Genomic DNA, 15,549 nt, shown 5'->3' on the forward strand with positions numbered 1-15,549 from the left:
CGCTTGGCAGCTTTTGCGCTCTTTTTCGTTGTGCTCCTATTTCAGCGTTTCGTTCGTTTTAGTTTTAGTTTTGTTTTGGTTGTGTTTACGATTTGCGCGAGACCAGCGACTCGACGAAACTGGACGAGTGCTCGACGCTGGCAGAATATTAGTGCAGGTGCAGTACATATACATAAAATACATATGTATGCATATACATATGCATGGAAAATAACTGCAAAAAATATGCATGGCATACATACATACATATATATGTGCATATATATATATGTATACAGATAGATGCCTGCCATATTGTTTCCTTTTATATTGCCAGAGCACTAAAAGCTGCGCGCTTTTTGCTCTGCTTCTTTGCGGTTATTTTCCATAACAGTACGAACTAAAGCTCATATCAAATGCAAATTGTTGGCGCGTGCGAAGAGCGTGTGCGTGTGTGTGTGTGTGTGAGCAGTCACTCGTTTGCTTAGCTGTGTATGTGCGAAGAGTGCGTGCAAGGCGCGTGTGCAACAGATGACGCCAATAAATGCCATCTCTAGCATGCGTGCATGTGTGTGTGTGTGCACATGTATGCAAAGCGAATTTAGGTATTTATAATAAAATACTGATTAAATAAACGTATTGAGATAACATCAAATATCAATAGCTGCCATATACACTCAATGCCACATGCAAGCTTTTGACGTAATCAAAGCACACTCACACACACACACACACACACACAGAGGGACAGGGCATATGAAAGACGACAAATGTAAACAAAAACAAACGTGGGCTGATAGCTTGTCAATAATCTGTGTGGCCGAACTATGCAAACACTCAAATGCCTAAAGCTCGCTGCAAAAAGCTTTTACGCAGCGCTATTAACTTCATACACGTATGACACACATCTGCGATCGACATGCATGCATGTCATGCATGTCTGTCATACATTCTATGTTGCAATACATTGCGATCCGCCTCCCAGTGTGACCGCCCGCTCTGTGACCGTTAAATTTAGAGGATTCGATGCCAAGGTTAATTCGAATATTCGAAAACTATCAATTTGTTAGATTGATGGGATTACAACTAAAAAGTGTTGCACAACATAAAGCGAAAAACCAATACATACAAATTCTGCGATTGAAAGTGTTGCAAAACAACAAAAAGCAAAAATAGGATTTCATTTATAAGCACGAATCGAACTCATATTTTTAAATTTGACTTAGAAACAAGTGTGGGAAAGCAAGCTTAATGGATTTACTTGGCATGACAGATCCGAAAGATCTGGTTGAGCTGGTTGATCCGGCATTTGGTAATAGTGAGTGAAGTTTTTGTTAGCCTTCCGCTCAATTCAGTTCTCGATCGGCAAACAAAAACCCACAGAGCCAGACCAGAACAATTGCAGAGGCAGGTAACTCGATGGGTCGTAAATGAGTTTATGATTATGCAGTTTTTCTACGCCGTTTTACCTTTATACCTGGAAATTTCGGACACACACACACACACATACGCACACATTGGCTTATGCATATTGACAAAGTAAACCCGGTCGCGGTCATAAAGATATTGACTTTAACAGCGCACTCTGCTCTTCGGCCCGGTTCCGTTTCATATGCGAGATCGTGGGACGAGCTGCTCTCATTGTTTACCGTTTGTCCACACGTTCCCAACCAAATACCGACTATGCTAATTCTTCTTCTTCTTCTTTTTATTTTCCCACTGATAGCGCAAAACAAAAACAAAAATCAATAAAAAGCTTACACCTTCATAACTCTATAGCCAAACTACATTCGCATCTAGCGTGGCTCGATCTGGCTCTATCTGAACGCAATCAATAAAGTGCGAACGCCGAAATTGGAGTACAACAGCTGAGAAAGTGCCTGAAAATATCAGATAAAATCAGGTAAAATCGATTTTAAGCAAAGCTGCAGCAGAGTGTGATACGCTAAAACTTTTCTGCTTACAAAATAGTATTTCTTTTCTCTAGATTTTGATTTCAAGAAAATTCCAATTTTTATTTCGAGCAGCTCCTTTAGAGATATCCGTATCCGATTTCATGGGAGTACTAAATCAGAGGTAGAGGAGGATAAAGTTCTAAGCTGTAGATCGATTCTATGTAAACTATATTATATAGTTCTGCGATTCAGTCGATTCCGGCAACAGAAAGTCGTAAAACAAAGAGACTGGTCACAGTCGACTCTTGTTGCTAATGAAGCGCTTATTATGGGTGCGAAAAAGTCGGGCTTAGTGGCATTATGATGCAGCAAAGCTCTTTGCTAACCATGGGAGACACAGGCAGTGAAACGTTTACGAAGCAGGTACACAAAAGGCAATCCAAAAAATTAAGGGATTGCGCGAGAGAGATGAGAATGGGCAAATATTGGGTTACACACAGTGAAACGTTTGCGAAGCAAGAACACAAAACAAGAAAAGAAAAGTTGTCAAGTTGCGGGCCACAATCCGTGAAACGTTTGCGAAGCAAGAACACAAAAGGCAGTCAAAAGTTGAATTTTTTTTTTAGTAGAGAGAGCGAGAAGTTATGTCAAATTGTGGTTAACAAATGGTGAAACGTTTACGAAGCAAGAACACAAAAGAAGAGAAGAAAAGCGTCAGGATTGATTAGATTTCGTGACATTTTGTTTTAAATATGCGAAATGGCTGATTGCATCTTTATAGAGGAGGACCTTCTGTGTTGAGCTGAGCCGAGAAATTTCTTAACCTTTGCCGCCCCGTTATTCTGCGGCAGCCACCATGCGCTTCCAGGGTCTCATGCAAATGCGCAGATATGCGACAGCCGCCACCCTCAGGCAACTCGCACACACACACGCGCGCGCACACACACGCACGCACACCACGCTGCGCACGCTGGCGAGCAGCGCATCGCCGCTGCCGGAACTGACACAGGTAAGAGAAACAAACAGAGAGCGAGAGCGAAAGCGAGAGAGAGAGAGACAGAGCACCAGAGTGAGAGAGAGTGAGGGCGGGAGGAAGGGAGGCAGCGAGAGTGTGAGTCTTGGCTCTGTGGTGAGTTGACTTTGTGGCCACCATGGCCCAATCGCCGCTTTGCAAATGGTGGTTGCAAAATTAACCGCTATGCACAGTTGTACAGTTGTACAGTTGCGCACATTGCGGTAAATGTAAAATGCTCTTAATTGAAGGCAAATAAACAAGAATGCTTTCTGAAAAGCTTAACAATCTGTTTCGAATTCGAATACTTTTCCAACAATATATTCGAACACTTTCCCATTTTAGACTCGAATCGAATCAAATCGAAAGCCAAAAACCACATTTCTCAAATCGAGAAACTGAAAGCCTGCCCCTGCTCCTCTCGCTTCTTTTATTTTCGAACATCATGCTAATATAAATACAAATTTGTATAATATAATTTTAAAATTTTTAAAAATATATATAATAAGGAAAGTTTACCAAATTATAGAAAATAATTTTCAAGCTATTTTCGACTTCTTATCGAAATATCGAAAACATGTTTGCAAAAAAAAACAAGTAAGAGGTTCTAGTCGGAAGCTCCCGACTAGGGTATATCCTGAACCCTCTTCTTCCAACATCAAAAGCATATATATATTCTATTTTAGAAGCTATATGTCAAGTTTGGTGACTCTTCCTTCTTCCTGTTACATACATTTGGATTTCGCACAAATACAATATACCCTTATACCCATTTTTAATGGGTTCCGGGTATAAAAAAATATTTGCCAGGAAATTGAGAAAAAGTTGTTTCTTTAGTGTCAATTTTTAGTAAATTCAATAAGAGCTCAGTTTTGATGCAGAGTGCCGAACCCCTTGGGCCTAAGTTTAGACTTAAGTGAAGTTCAATGCGATGCTTCGATTCATAAAAAGTTTACACAATTTTGCCAATTCAGATCTCGGATCATGTGCAGCGCGGCAATTACGCAGAGCTGAACGACAAGGATGTGTCGCACTTTGAGCAGCTGCTGGGCAAGAATCATGTGCTCACCGAGGATCTGGAGGGCTACAACATATGCTTCCTGAAGCGCATACGCGGTGAGTGTGCCACGCCTCCAGAGTCTAATATCCGAACGTATCACTCATTTGTATCGCCCATCGAATGGCAGGCAACAGCAAGCTGGTCCTCAAGCCGGCCAATACGGCGGAGGTGTCCGCCGTATTGCGGTATTGCAACGAGCGTCGTCTGGCCGTGGTGCCGCAGGGTGGCAACACTGGCTTGGTGGGCGGTTCGGTGCCCATTTGTGATGAGATTGTGCTGTCGCTGCAGCGCCTAAACAAGGTGCTATCCGTGGACGAGGTGACCGGCATTGCCATTGTCGAGGCCGGCTGCATTCTGGAGAACTTTGATCAGCGCGCCCGGGATGTGGGTCTCACTGTGCCACTGGATTTGGGCGCCAAGGCCAGTTGCCACATTGGCGGCAATGTGTCCACCAATGCTGGCGGCGTTCGTGTTGTGCGCTATGGCAATCTGCATGGCTCTGTGCTGGGCATCGAGGCTGTGCTGGCCAATGGTCAGGTGCTCGATCTGATGTCCAATTTCAAGAAGGACAACACCGGCTATCATATGAAGCATCTGTTCATTGGCTCCGAGGGCACCCTGGGCGTTGTTACCAAGCTGTCCATGCTCTGTCCACATGTCTCCAAGGCCGTAAATGTCGCCTTCATTGGCCTGAACTCGTTCGAGGATGTGCTCAAGACATTTGTCAGCGCCAAACGCAATCTGGGCGAAATACTCAGCTCCTGTGAGCTCATCGATGAGCTGGCGCTCAACACGGCGCTAACCCAGTTCAAGTTTCTAAAGTAAGTATGTAAATGTGCTCGACCAGTTGCCCAATCAATCATCCATTCACGCCAAGCGAACAAACTTTAAGTAGTTCGGCCCATATTGTCCGATCGCTTTGCCAGCTTCGATAATCAGTTTGACACCAGTTTCACTGTTAAATTTTGTTTTTGAAATCTCTTTGCCGTGCGTTGCTCAACGAGAAGCTACATTCCACATTTGCTGTCCACAAACCGTAAAGTTCTCGAGATACGCTGAGAAAACTAGAGGCTACTCGGTTGATTCGATAACGACGGCAAAAGTTATCGATAATTTGTGTGGTAATCGAGAATTTGATAAATGCAGCTCTTCGAATTCGTTGAGACTGATCTATATGTATATACCACTCACAAAACGAACCCCCCCCCCCCCCCCCCCCCACCTCCACTCACAGTTTAGTTAAGATCTAAAGATGGCAACATTTAACCCTTAGCTCGCCCATCTCTGGCTATCCCTTCTACATGCTGATCGAGACATCCGGCAGCAATGGCGCACATGACGAGGAGAAGATCAATCAGTTCATTAGCGAGGGCATGGAACGTGGCGAAATATTGGATGGCACTGTTACCGGGGAGCCCGGCAAGGTGCAGGAGATTTGGAAAATTCGCGAAATGGTGCCGCTGGGCCTCATCGAGAAGAGCTTCTGTTTCAAGTATGATATATCGCTGCCGCTGCGCGATTTCTATGGCATTGTGGATGTGATGCGAGAGCGATGCGGTCCACTGGCGACAGTTGTGTGCGGCTATGGCCATCTGGGCGATTCCAATCTGCATCTGAACGTGTCCTGCGAGCAGTTCAACGAGGACATTTACAAGCGTGTCGAGCCATTTGTCTACGAGTACACGTCCAAATTGAAGGGCAGCATCAGTGCCGAGCATGGCATCGGTTTTTTAAAAAAGGATTATCTGCATTATTCCAAGAATCCGGTGGCCATTGACTGGATGCGCGACATGAAGAAAATGTTTGATCCCAATGGCATACTCAATCCCTATAAAATGCTTAATTAAATCCAGCACCGCCTCATTTTTTTTTTTTTTTTTGTACTTTGTGTCTCTTATAATCATATTGTTACAAATATAAAGTGTAAAGCTTATAATAAATGTGCATTTACTTTTGGCTGTCTATTCAATTCAAGCGCATTTATCGCCTATCGATTGCTGCAGCTATCGCCTATCGATCGCTGCAGCTATCGGCTGTTGTTGCCCTAGAGGTCGGCTCAAGGTGGGTGACAAGCTTTGAGCCGCTTGACACGCACGACAATGAACCTTCCTCTTTTTTTTTAATTTTAATTTCTCTTATTCGTGCCTGCAGCCCTGCGTCTGCGTGACACGAGACGCGCCCAGCTCTAGCGCAAAGCTTTTCGGCTTTTTGGCATTTATCGGTTTCGCTTTGCGCATCGTGCGTCAGTTTCGCTTGGCTAACGCAAACGGCCAGAAGTCGGCAGCGCTGTGACAGTGACATAGGCGAAAATAAAAACGAGTTTTTCGCGTAAAATTCACAACTAATAAACATTTTTTTTTGTTTTTTTTTTGTTTTCATAAATCATTTAGTAACACAAATATGAGCGGGTAAGCAAATTTGTTAGTCGATTTTTGTATGCAACGTGTCAATTTGGTTTTTGTATATTTCATAAATGCAGCAAAGCTGATATTGCACTGATCGGCCTGGCCGTAATGGGCCAAAATCTCATACTGAACATGGACGAGAAGGGATTTGTGGTATGCGCATATAATCGCACCGTCTCCAAGGTGCAAGACTTTCTAAACAACGAGGCCAAAGGCACCAAAGTGATTGGCGCCGAGTCATTGAAGGACATGGTCGACAAACTGAAAAGGCCACGCAAAGTCATGCTGCTTGTCAAGGGTAAGTTGTCTGTCTGTCTGTATGCGTGCGTGTGTGTGTGTTTTGTTGTTGTAATATTGTGGAGTGAGTGGCCTGCAGCGATCGCGCCATTTGTCTCTCTCTCTCTCTCTCTGTGTGTGTGTGTGTGTGTGTGGAAGTCAAAGCAAAGTCATGCACACAAAAATTGCATAGCTTTTCGTTTTGTTGCGGCCTGTCGAAAAACAGCGTGAGAGCATTTGGCTGCGTGTGTGTGTGTGTGTGTGAGAGAGAGCGTGCAAATATAATTTACTATTTGTTTTTGTTTACCTGCAACGATATGCACACTATCGATTAATAGTGCTTATTCGGTTAGTTATCGTTTAAGCCCAATACGCAGCTTAATGCTGGCAAACTATTTGACTAGAAGCGGCCGAACGTTTACATTTTGCATGGTGACCGAAGCAGCATACTGTGCCTGTTAAGTTCCTTCACGCCGGTTGACCATTCCGTTACACACACGCACGCACACACACGCACTCGAAAGGCAGTGACATTCAGTATATGTAGGTCATATAGAAAAAAAAAAACAAAACACGACTCAACAGGTGCTTAGCACTTGGGTCAAGATCAATGCCCGCGATAAGATTTTGCCGTTTGCTATCAAAACTTGTTGTCATTATCTCATTAAAGCGCAGAAACTGGCGACTTTGGGCTGACCTTAAGTCAAGGTCGACTTTAATACTTTGGCAGTGCAGCTGCAACTAGAGATGGACGCGTGACAACACACTTGACTAAAAAAAAAAAAAAAAAAAACACAAAGCAAAGCTTCGACTCGCAATTCTTGTTCTTTTAAAAAAGCGTTTAAAAATATCAATAAGATTGCGACATTGAGAGAAAAAATACTAAGCTACACATATTCTAATCGCGGTTCGCAGCACTAATTGAGCCACAGCCCAACACTAGATTTGGCCTTAGTATTTAGGCGATAGTATTGGACAGCACACGCCCATCTCTGGCATTGACTTTCGAAGCAAGCAACAAACACTTGACCTTGTCTAATCACATTTTGCGTTACCTTATTTTTTATTCTCGCCAGCTGGCAGCGCTGTGGATGATTTTATAGCGCAACTGGTGCCGCTGCTGTCGCCGGGCGATGTCATCATCGATGGCGGCAACTCTGAGTATCAGGACACAACGCGCCGCTGCGATGAGCTGCAAAAGCTGGGCCTGCTCTATGTGGGCTCCGGTGTTAGCGGCGGCGAGGAAGGCGCACGGCATGGACCGTCGCTGATGCCGGGCGGTCATGCGGCCGCATGGCCACTGATCAAACCCATTTTTCAGGCCATCTGCGCGAAGGCCGACGGCGAGCCGTGCTGCGAGTGGGTGGGCGATGCTGGCGCCGGGCATTTCGTCAAAATGGTGCACAATGGCATCGAGTACGGGGACATGCAGCTGATCTGTGAGGCATATCACATTATGAAGAGTCTGGGGCTTACGGCGCCGCAAATGTCCGAAGCGTTTGGCCAATGGAATGGCGCCGAGCTGGACTCGTTTCTCATTGAAATAACAAGGGACATTTTGCAGTATAGCGACAGCGAGGGCTATCTGCTGGAGCGCATACGTGACACCGCCGGTCAAAAGGGCACCGGCAAATGGACAGCAATTGCGGCCCTGCAATACGGTGTGCCCGTCACGCTCATCGGCGAGGCGGTCTTCTCGCGCTGCCTTTCCGCGCTCAAGGATGAGCGAGTGCGCGCCAGCAGCGTGCTAAAGGGACCCGGCTGCAAGCCGTCTGTGCCGGATTTGACAAAGTTCCTCAATAGTCTCAAATATGCGCTATACTGTGCCAAGATTGTCAGCTATGCGCAGGGCTTTATGCTGATGCGTGAGGCGGCCAGCGAGAATAACTGGAGCTTAAATTATGGCGGCATTGCGTTAATGTGGCGCGGCGGCTGCATCATACGCAGCGTATTCCTGGGCAACATCAAGGATGCGTATACACGCCAGCCAAAATTGCCCAATTTGCTGCTCGACGATTTCTTCAAGCGCGCCATCGAGTGCGGTCAGGATGCATGGCGTCAGGTGGTGGCCAATGCCTTCCTCTGGGGCATACCCGTGCCGGCGCTATCGACGGCGCTCAGTTTCTATGATGGATATCGTACAGCCAAATTGCCGGCGAATCTGTTGCAGGCACAGCGTGATTATTTTGGCGCCCATACATACGAGCTGCTCGGCAAGGAGGGCCAATTCCATCATACCAACTGGACGGGCACAGGCGGCAACGTTTCGGCCAGCACCTATCAGGCATAGATGTCATATACAACATTCCATATCTACAATTTGTATGCTCTTATATCAATAGGCTGGCCTCTTAGTGTATTTCTATGCTATTCATTTCATTTTTCAATTGCTTTTTTTTTTTCGTTTTTTTGTTTCAAGTACTTTTGGGCAGTACTTAATTATACAATATGTAATTAAAGTATATGTACACGTATATAATTTCATTGTAATTAATATATTATTAAACTGGTGTTTTTGTTTTTATCTTCTACAATCTCCAGTGATTGATTTGATTTGGTTTTTTTTTGGCGGCATTTAACGTGAACATAACAAAAACAGCAAAAAGCAACATTCAAATTTAACGAGTCTTTCGAGTTTTAGGCCGCCCGCGCCGGCTATTGTCCAGGTGCCATTTGCCTTTGTGTGTGTGTGTGTGTGTGTGTGTGTATTTGTGTGTGTTTCGAGTGGATGATAGTGATGCAACTTTTTAATCATCGGATGGCCGCAGCGTCTTTGTTTGCTCGATAACCAGCTTCTCCGTTGTGTAAAGATGACCGATAATTACCTATAAGTGTTGGGGAGAGGTTGTTGAATTAAATTAAATTTGTTATCGCTTTGTTATCGTTAGCAACGCTGACGTCAAAAATGACGTGCTGCAGTGCGATAACAATTGGGCAGTTCGCCATGTAAATTGGTGTGCGTGTATGTTTGTGTGCATGTGCGCACATGTACAGCTGTTTTCCCAATTTTATGACCCGGCACACGCTCACCTGTCGACGAATCAATTCCAAACTTTGCTTGGCATTTGCCATCTGCCGATCGATTTCCTTAAAATCATTTACCATCCTATTGGCCCGAAATGTGTCGCGTATCTTGCGCAGCGCATACATTCTGTCCACAAAAAAAAAAAAACAAATGAAAAATATGCATATACATAATTGACACAATTTGCTGTTATGTTAAGCTATTTCACAATACCCACGCACCTAAAGTTGTAGGAGGGCAGCTTCTCGGACTCACGCAACAAATTCCGATATAATGTAATTGCCTGGCGACGTGTCGACATCTTTGTATATGTTGTGTGTGGACAACAAGAAAAATATACAATTTAAAATTGATTTTAATTGATAATAATCGTATTGATTATTTTTGTTGAAAAGTACAATTTAGTGATGTTAACAAATAAAAAGCAAAACAACGACTTATCGATTACTATCTGTTTAGTAAATCGAGCGTATTGCATTTGTTATATCGATATTAATGTCTCTCCGGTTTTCAGTATTTATTAAATACTAATTATACACACAGCTCAGTTATCCAAACTAAAAAGTAACCCTTGGTTACACTGTCGCCTTAAAACATCAACTTGAAATTATCGGCACAAAAGTAATATCGATATATTTGTTAGTTGCAAACAGGATCACGAGAAAAAAAGTAAGGTTGATGCGAAGTAATACTCGATAAGAGCAGCAATACCTTTGTCATTTCTGTGTCCGTGCTGTTGAAAGAAACATTTAGTCTGTGTGCTCTTGCTAATTGTTGAAACAAAAAGAAAGCCAGCATGTAAGTAAAGCCAAAATACACACCACACACGCTGTTAGCTTGCCTGCGAATAGATGTGAAATTTGCAAACGTCTCAAATGCGACAATAATGACGGCGTCTCGCAATACGTTTATCGGTGGGTGGTCTAGGGTCTGTCTGCTGACGGTGTTCAAGTGTGCACAATTCAATTCAATTTAAGATATACGCATATGTAAATATATGTATATATGTTGCGAATGTTGCCAACTACATAGCTGAAGCTATTGTTGTTCCTCCAGCCTCTGCTAGAAGGCCACTTAAGGCCGGCGTCGCACGACGTGGTACTGCTGCCGCCGCGTGTGTTGGCATGGATTCAGAATTGTGAGGGATATGCCAGCGTAAATATTTGCAGCCCTGCACGCATGTATTAAATTTAAACATAAAATTACCATTTCGTATAATTTGCCTTTTTGAAATGCCAAAAAAGAACTGCACACAAACGACGGCCATTCGCACAAATTTGTGAGGTTAAACCTGAATAAGTTGGAAAAAAAAATTTGCGTCATGTTTCAGACTGGCGCGTGTATTGGCGTTTAGGTATGTGTATGTTTGTATGTGTGTATGTGTGTGTGGCTGTGCGTGTGCGTGTGTATAAGTCGGCAATAGCCCATGCTTGTGTGCATTGGTGTGTGAGAATATACGTTAGCATTTGTTAGTTGATTGTGTTTATTAATAAGACAAATGCGAATTGGATTTGCATTGCGTTACTTCATGTGAATTAACATTGCATTGCAGTTGGCATGCTCTTTGTTTGCTTGGTTTACATTTTTTTGGCGCGCTTTAGTTGCGTCTGCTACAGTTGCAGCCATTCGCTATACATTTCGCTAGCTCGCTCGCACTCGCTGGGCTGTTGCCTCCACCGTTTGCTTGTGTGCGTGTGTGTGCGTCAGCTAAGCAACGCATTTCGACAATATCTGCAATTTATACTGGAATGACACACAATTCACTTATATATTTTAGTTTAATTTCCCAATAGCCCAAGTCAAAATGTTGTTATATACAATATGGAAATCTTCATATTGTTTATGTCTTCTATTTAAAGCTTACTTAAAGTAGTATACATTTTAGGACGTATTCATTATAATTAAGCAGTTTAAGGCATTTTGCAATGCTGCAATTTTAGGGTTGCAATTGTGACAAAAACAAAAACTGAGAGTATCATTCTACTATTGCGCTTACATAAAGCCGACAAGAACAACAATTGTATGTCAGCCTTCTCTCACGGCATGGTCGCATGCTACCTGCCTGTACTCACACACACACACATTCATACGCGCGCGCGCACACGCACGCACATACACACACACACACACACACACACACAGCGACGGCAGCTGCAGTTTTATTGCCCTGTGGCCCGCTCTCTTGCATTCGCTTCTGTCTCGCTCTCTGTTCGCTCTTAAAACGAGGCCCCGCAACTGAGAACAGCTGTTGTTGTCCTTTGGCGCGCTTTACTGCGGCCTTTGGCATTGGCCGTTCTGCTTTGACCTCTACCTTTCGTTTCTGGTGCGCCGCTTGCGGCAGCCGCATTCGCATTGCGCACGCCGCACGTCTAACATCAAACCTCGTGCCCTAAAAACACAAAAACTGCAACGATATTAATTCAAACGCATCTCCTACAGAAACCAGCAGCAGCAACTCCAGTGGGACCGTGTGCGAATTGAAATTTTGTACAGTGTTGTAGAGCACACATAAATTGAAGGAAGCACAACAAGAACAAAACAGCAGACAGGCAACATGGCTCAGGAAGTACAGGATATGCCAACATTCAAGTGCGTGCTGGTCGGCGACGGTGGCACCGGCAAAACAACTTTCGTCAAACGTCACATGACCGGCGAATTTGAAAAGAAATATGTTGCCACACTGGGCGTTGAGGTGCATCCATTGATCTTTCACACCAATCGAGGCGCCATCCGTTTCAATGTGTGGGACACAGCCGGACAGGAGAAATTTGGCGGTTTGCGCGATGGCTATTATATACAGGGACAATGTGCTGTCATTATGTTTGATGTAACATCGCGTGTCACCTACAAGAATGTGCCCAACTGGCATAGGGATTTGGTGCGCGTCTGCGAGAATATACCCATTGTCCTTTGCGGCAATAAAGTTGATATCAAGGATCGTAAGGTCAAGGCCAAAAGTATTGTGTTTCACCGAAAGAAAAACTTGCAGGTGAGTGTTAAAAAGTTTAAAAAGCGTATACCATAAAATGCACAAGCATATCAACAACATGCACAGACATGTCGCAAAACGAATGTAACAGAGATGGATGACAGATGTGAGCGAGACAGCGATAGCTCAAAACAAAACTGTGATTGACAGTGGGTCACATACAAAATATACAGTTTCTAGTATTCTCTCTCTCGCTCACTCTTAATCCACTTTGACCAAGTGAATGAAAATATTCGCGAATGATTTGATTTACAGTTTTACAGTTTATTATTTTAAAACTTCTCGTAAATAAAACGAAAGTCTTCTAGTTCCCTAGCTACGTCAGACAGAAATAATAGAATTTTGCTTTGTTTATCTTTAAATCTGTGTAATTGCCCAGTTACCGAGATATTAACTTGATCGCAAGTGCAATTCTCTGATAGTTTTTTCAACAGACCGAAAAAAAGTCTCGCAAATATATCGTATTAGTTGAATGAGTGCCTGTCTTTGGAGTATCGATAAAAAGACGCAATTAAAAGATATCGATTGTTGATGCTTTGATGCACGAGAACACGATGGGGAGAAGTTGGTTTTGAATGTAAACATTCCGTTACCTTGTACAATTTTTGCTAATCTCGATCAATTTCATATCTCTTTAATGCAGTACTACGACATCTCGGCAAAATCGAATTACAACTTTGAGAAACCATTCCTTTGGCTGGCCCGCAAACTGGTCGGCGATCCAAATCTGGAGTTCGTGGCAATGCCGGCACTGCTGCCACCGGAGGTCAAAATGGATAAAGACTGGCAGCTGCAAATTGAGCGCGACTTGCAGGAGGCGCAGGCGACCGCCTTGCCCGACGAGGATGAGGATCTATAAGCTATAGCTCTATACTGAATATAAACAATAAATGAATGAAGAAAAGCAAACAAAATAGCAGACAACAGGGTTAACAATAGCAACAGCAACAGCTACAGCAGCAGCAACAACAGCAAGCTAAGCGATAAAACAACAACATCCAGAACTGCAGCGCCGGGATAACCATAAGCAGCACTCATACACCCATACATTCACACACCCACACAGTCACACAGTCACAAGCCCTTCCCCCTACACACACATACACTCACACGCGCACACACAGAGAGACAGAGCGAGCGAGCGAGCGAGTGAGCGAGCGAGTGAGCGAGCGAGAGAGAGAGAGAGAGAGCTTAACTCTGGCCCCAAATTATTATCATATTGTGTAATTACGATTTTTCGTTTAATATATATATATATATATTTTTTTTTTTTTTTTTTTTTTTTTGTTTTTCAACTCTGCTGTCTGGTGTGGCATGACAAAATTTTGGTGGCACGCAGCAGAATTATGTTTTAACAGAAACAAAAGCCTATATAAACATAAACGAAGAAAAGAAAAAAACAAAAAAAAAAAAAGTTGGGAAACATTTGAAGCAGCAGCAACTATATTAACATGCAGAATTAATTAAGAGATTTAAGAAGAGTTGGTCAACGGCAGCCCAAGACACACAACTGCTGAACAGATATGGCTTTGAGTAATTGTGAAATATTGAGAAACTCGTAAGGCTACATTGAAACCACAACAACAACAACAACAGCAGCAACAACAAATAAAAACAAACAATTATTGCGATTAAATGGATAAATAAATAGCTAAGACAAATAAAAACGAAACCAGAAAGAACTAAAACGGTATACCAAGAAATATTGTCATTATTATTTTTAGTCATATTCTGTTTAAGCTCAACGTATATATATATATATTTAGATTGTTATTATTGTATATGCTCCAGCCAGAGGTTGGGTGAGTGAAGGAGAGCAAAAGAGATGCGTAGCCGCATCCTCAACCTCATCCTTCATACTCATCTAGGCGCATTTGACACAGCAGGCGGGAAAGACGCCCGTGTAGCGCTGCTTGTTGAGACAGGTGACCTTTTGGTCGGCGCATCTGTTTTGAATTGATCGTTGACGTCAGATAGCCAGAAATAGATAGATGGCACTGATACTCACTCCTCGACAATGGTCTTGAATGTGTCCGTGCAAATGGCGCGCTTCAGGCATTTACCCTCCTTGCCAAAGTCCACATAATCCTGACCCTTCTTCAACAGCGGCAAATACTTGAGAAAAACTGTCTCGTCCTCGGCATTGCGGTACGTGCACACGGGCTCGCTGACTGTTTAAATGAGGCAACTAACTACTTGCTGCAGCTTCCTTGGGGCCAAACAACGTCAGCAACTCACCTGCCTCATAGCTGTCCAGCATCATCAGCATCATCATCAGCAGCAGCAGCAGCAGCCCAATTGTTGCGCCCAGCCAGGTTGAGTTGTTGCGCATCTTTGTGGAATTGTTTGGATCGACTGAAGCCCCTTTGGCTCAACCAGTTAGCTATTTATACCCCCCCAAACTATGTTGTACCTACAGTTACGCGAATTTACAATTCTAATTTGCAAAAACAACGACGACAACAACAAAAAACTAATTTGTTTATTTCAGACTGTTTAGCTTGACTTTGAGATGTGCGCTACGCGAGCTGCTAGATTTTTTTTTTTTTTTGAAATCTTAGCAAAACTAAAGATTTAACATGAAATATGAAATTATCTCGCGGGATTTTAGCATAAAAATGTCTAATTCAAAAGGGTTTTTTTTATAGGTCTATATGATATAATAGATAATATATATATAATATAACACCCGTCTAGGAGTATAAGAAGAGTTTCCAGCAATAGATCAGTTCATTTATTTTCGAATATCCCCTTATATCTTGGATATGTCTGACCAGTTTTTCGATCCTGAGATCGGTTCATCTATTCTCGAATATCCCCCTATATCTTCGATATGTCTGACCAGTTTTTCGATCCTGAGATCGGTTCATCTATTCTCAAATATCTCCTTATATCTTCGATATGTCTG

At 43.3% G+C, this 15,549-nt stretch overlaps 5 protein-coding genes across 6 annotated transcripts; 3 read left to right on the top strand and 2 right to left on the bottom strand.

Moving 5' to 3' along the window:
- The first annotated feature begins 16 nt into the window (after nt 1-16).
- Nucleotides 17-5,915, top strand: D2hgdh (D-2-hydroxyglutaric acid dehydrogenase). Of its 2 annotated transcripts, none has more exons than XM_015170188.3 (6): nt 17-157; nt 1,706-1,882; nt 2,656-2,883; nt 3,861-4,002; nt 4,074-4,767; nt 5,220-5,915. In XM_015170188.3, the coding sequence occupies exons 3-6, from the start codon at nt 2,731-2,733 to the stop codon at nt 5,791-5,793; spliced, it is 1,563 nt and encodes a 520-aa protein (XP_015025674.1). In that variant the 5' UTR covers nt 17-157; nt 1,706-1,882; nt 2,656-2,730; the 3' UTR covers nt 5,794-5,915. The 2 variants fall into 2 exon arrangements, with proteins under 2 accessions (XP_015025674.1, XP_002057146.1); XM_002057110.4 differs by having other exon boundaries at nt 38-157; nt 1,759-1,882.
- A 269-nt stretch (nt 5,916-6,184) lies between these two features.
- Nucleotides 6,185-9,161, top strand: Pgd (phosphogluconate dehydrogenase). The gene is made up of 3 exons (XM_002057111.4): nt 6,185-6,354; nt 6,426-6,649; nt 7,704-9,161. The coding sequence occupies exons 1-3, from the start codon at nt 6,347-6,349 to the stop codon at nt 8,915-8,917; spliced, it is 1,446 nt and encodes a 481-aa protein (XP_002057147.1). The 5' UTR covers nt 6,185-6,346; the 3' UTR covers nt 8,918-9,161.
- On the bottom strand, nt 9,107-10,081 carry bcn92 (LYR motif-containing protein bcn92). The gene is made up of 3 exons (XM_002057112.4): nt 9,874-10,081; nt 9,658-9,778; nt 9,107-9,452 (listed from the first exon to the last, which is right to left on the bottom strand). The coding sequence occupies exons 1-3, from the start codon at nt 9,951-9,953 to the stop codon at nt 9,375-9,377; spliced, it is 279 nt and encodes a 92-aa protein (XP_002057148.1). The 5' UTR covers nt 9,954-10,081; the 3' UTR covers nt 9,107-9,374.
- Nucleotides 10,082-10,289: 208 nt separating this feature from the next.
- Ran (RAN, member RAS oncogene family) lies at nt 10,290-14,344 on the top strand. The gene is made up of 3 exons (XM_002057113.4): nt 10,290-10,450; nt 12,092-12,641; nt 13,285-14,344. Exons 2-3 carry the CDS (start codon nt 12,207-12,209, stop codon nt 13,498-13,500), a joined length of 651 nt encoding a protein of 216 aa, XP_002057149.1. The 5' UTR covers nt 10,290-10,450; nt 12,092-12,206; the 3' UTR covers nt 13,501-14,344.
- Nucleotides 14,335-15,014, bottom strand: LOC6633269 (uncharacterized). Its single transcript, XM_002057114.4, has 3 exons — nt 14,880-15,014; nt 14,650-14,812; nt 14,335-14,587 (listed from the first exon to the last, which is right to left on the bottom strand). Exons 1-3 carry the CDS (start codon nt 14,971-14,973, stop codon nt 14,506-14,508), a joined length of 339 nt encoding a protein of 112 aa, XP_002057150.1. The 5' UTR covers nt 14,974-15,014; the 3' UTR covers nt 14,335-14,505.
- Nucleotides 15,015-15,549: the final 535 nt, after the last annotated feature.

Source organism: Drosophila virilis, chromosome X (genome assembly GCF_030788295.1).
Source record: "Drosophila virilis strain 15010-1051.87 chromosome X, Dvir_AGI_RSII-ME, whole genome shotgun sequence".
NCBI classification, from domain to species: Eukaryota; Metazoa; Arthropoda; class Insecta; order Diptera; family Drosophilidae; genus Drosophila; species Drosophila virilis.

Coding starts and splice junctions, on each gene's coding strand:
- Pgd (XM_002057111.4), top strand. Junction 6,650..7,703: donor AGTCATGCTGCTTGTCAAGG/GTAAGTTGTCTG, acceptor TATTCTCGCCAG/CTGGCAGCGCTGTGGATGAT.
- Ran (XM_002057113.4), top strand. CDS start 12,207: ATGGCTCAGGAAGTACAGGATATGCCAACATTCAAGTGCGTGCTGGTC. Junction 12,642..13,284: donor ACCGAAAGAAAAACTTGCAG/GTGAGTGTTAAA, acceptor TCTTTAATGCAG/TACTACGACATCTCGGCAAA.
- bcn92 (XM_002057112.4), bottom strand. CDS start 9,953: ATGTCGACACGTCGCCAGGCAATTACATTATATCGGAATTTGTTGCGT. Junction 9,779..9,873: donor CTGCCCTCCTACAACTTTAG/GTGCGTGGGTAT, acceptor TTTTGTGGACAG/AATGTATGCGCTGCGCAAGA. Junction 9,453..9,657: donor TGGAATTGATTCGTCGACAG/GTGAGCGTGTGC, acceptor CAACACTTATAG/GTAATTATCGGTCATCTTTA.
- LOC6633269 (XM_002057114.4), bottom strand. CDS start 14,973: ATGCGCAACAACTCAACCTGGCTGGGCGCAACAATTGGGCTGCTGCTG. Junction 14,813..14,879: donor GCTGGACAGCTATGAGGCAG/GTGAGTTGCTGA, acceptor TCATTTAAACAG/TCAGCGAGCCCGTGTGCACG. Junction 14,588..14,649: donor TTCAAGACCATTGTCGAGGA/GTGAGTATCAGT, acceptor AATTCAAAACAG/ATGCGCCGACCAAAAGGTCA.
- D2hgdh (XM_015170188.3), top strand. CDS start 2,731: ATGCGCTTCCAGGGTCTCATGCAAATGCGCAGATATGCGACAGCCGCC. Junction 2,884..3,860: donor CGCTGCCGGAACTGACACAG/GTAAGAGAAACA, acceptor TTGCCAATTCAG/ATCTCGGATCATGTGCAGCG. Junction 4,003..4,073: donor CTTCCTGAAGCGCATACGCG/GTGAGTGTGCCA, acceptor ATCGAATGGCAG/GCAACAGCAAGCTGGTCCTC.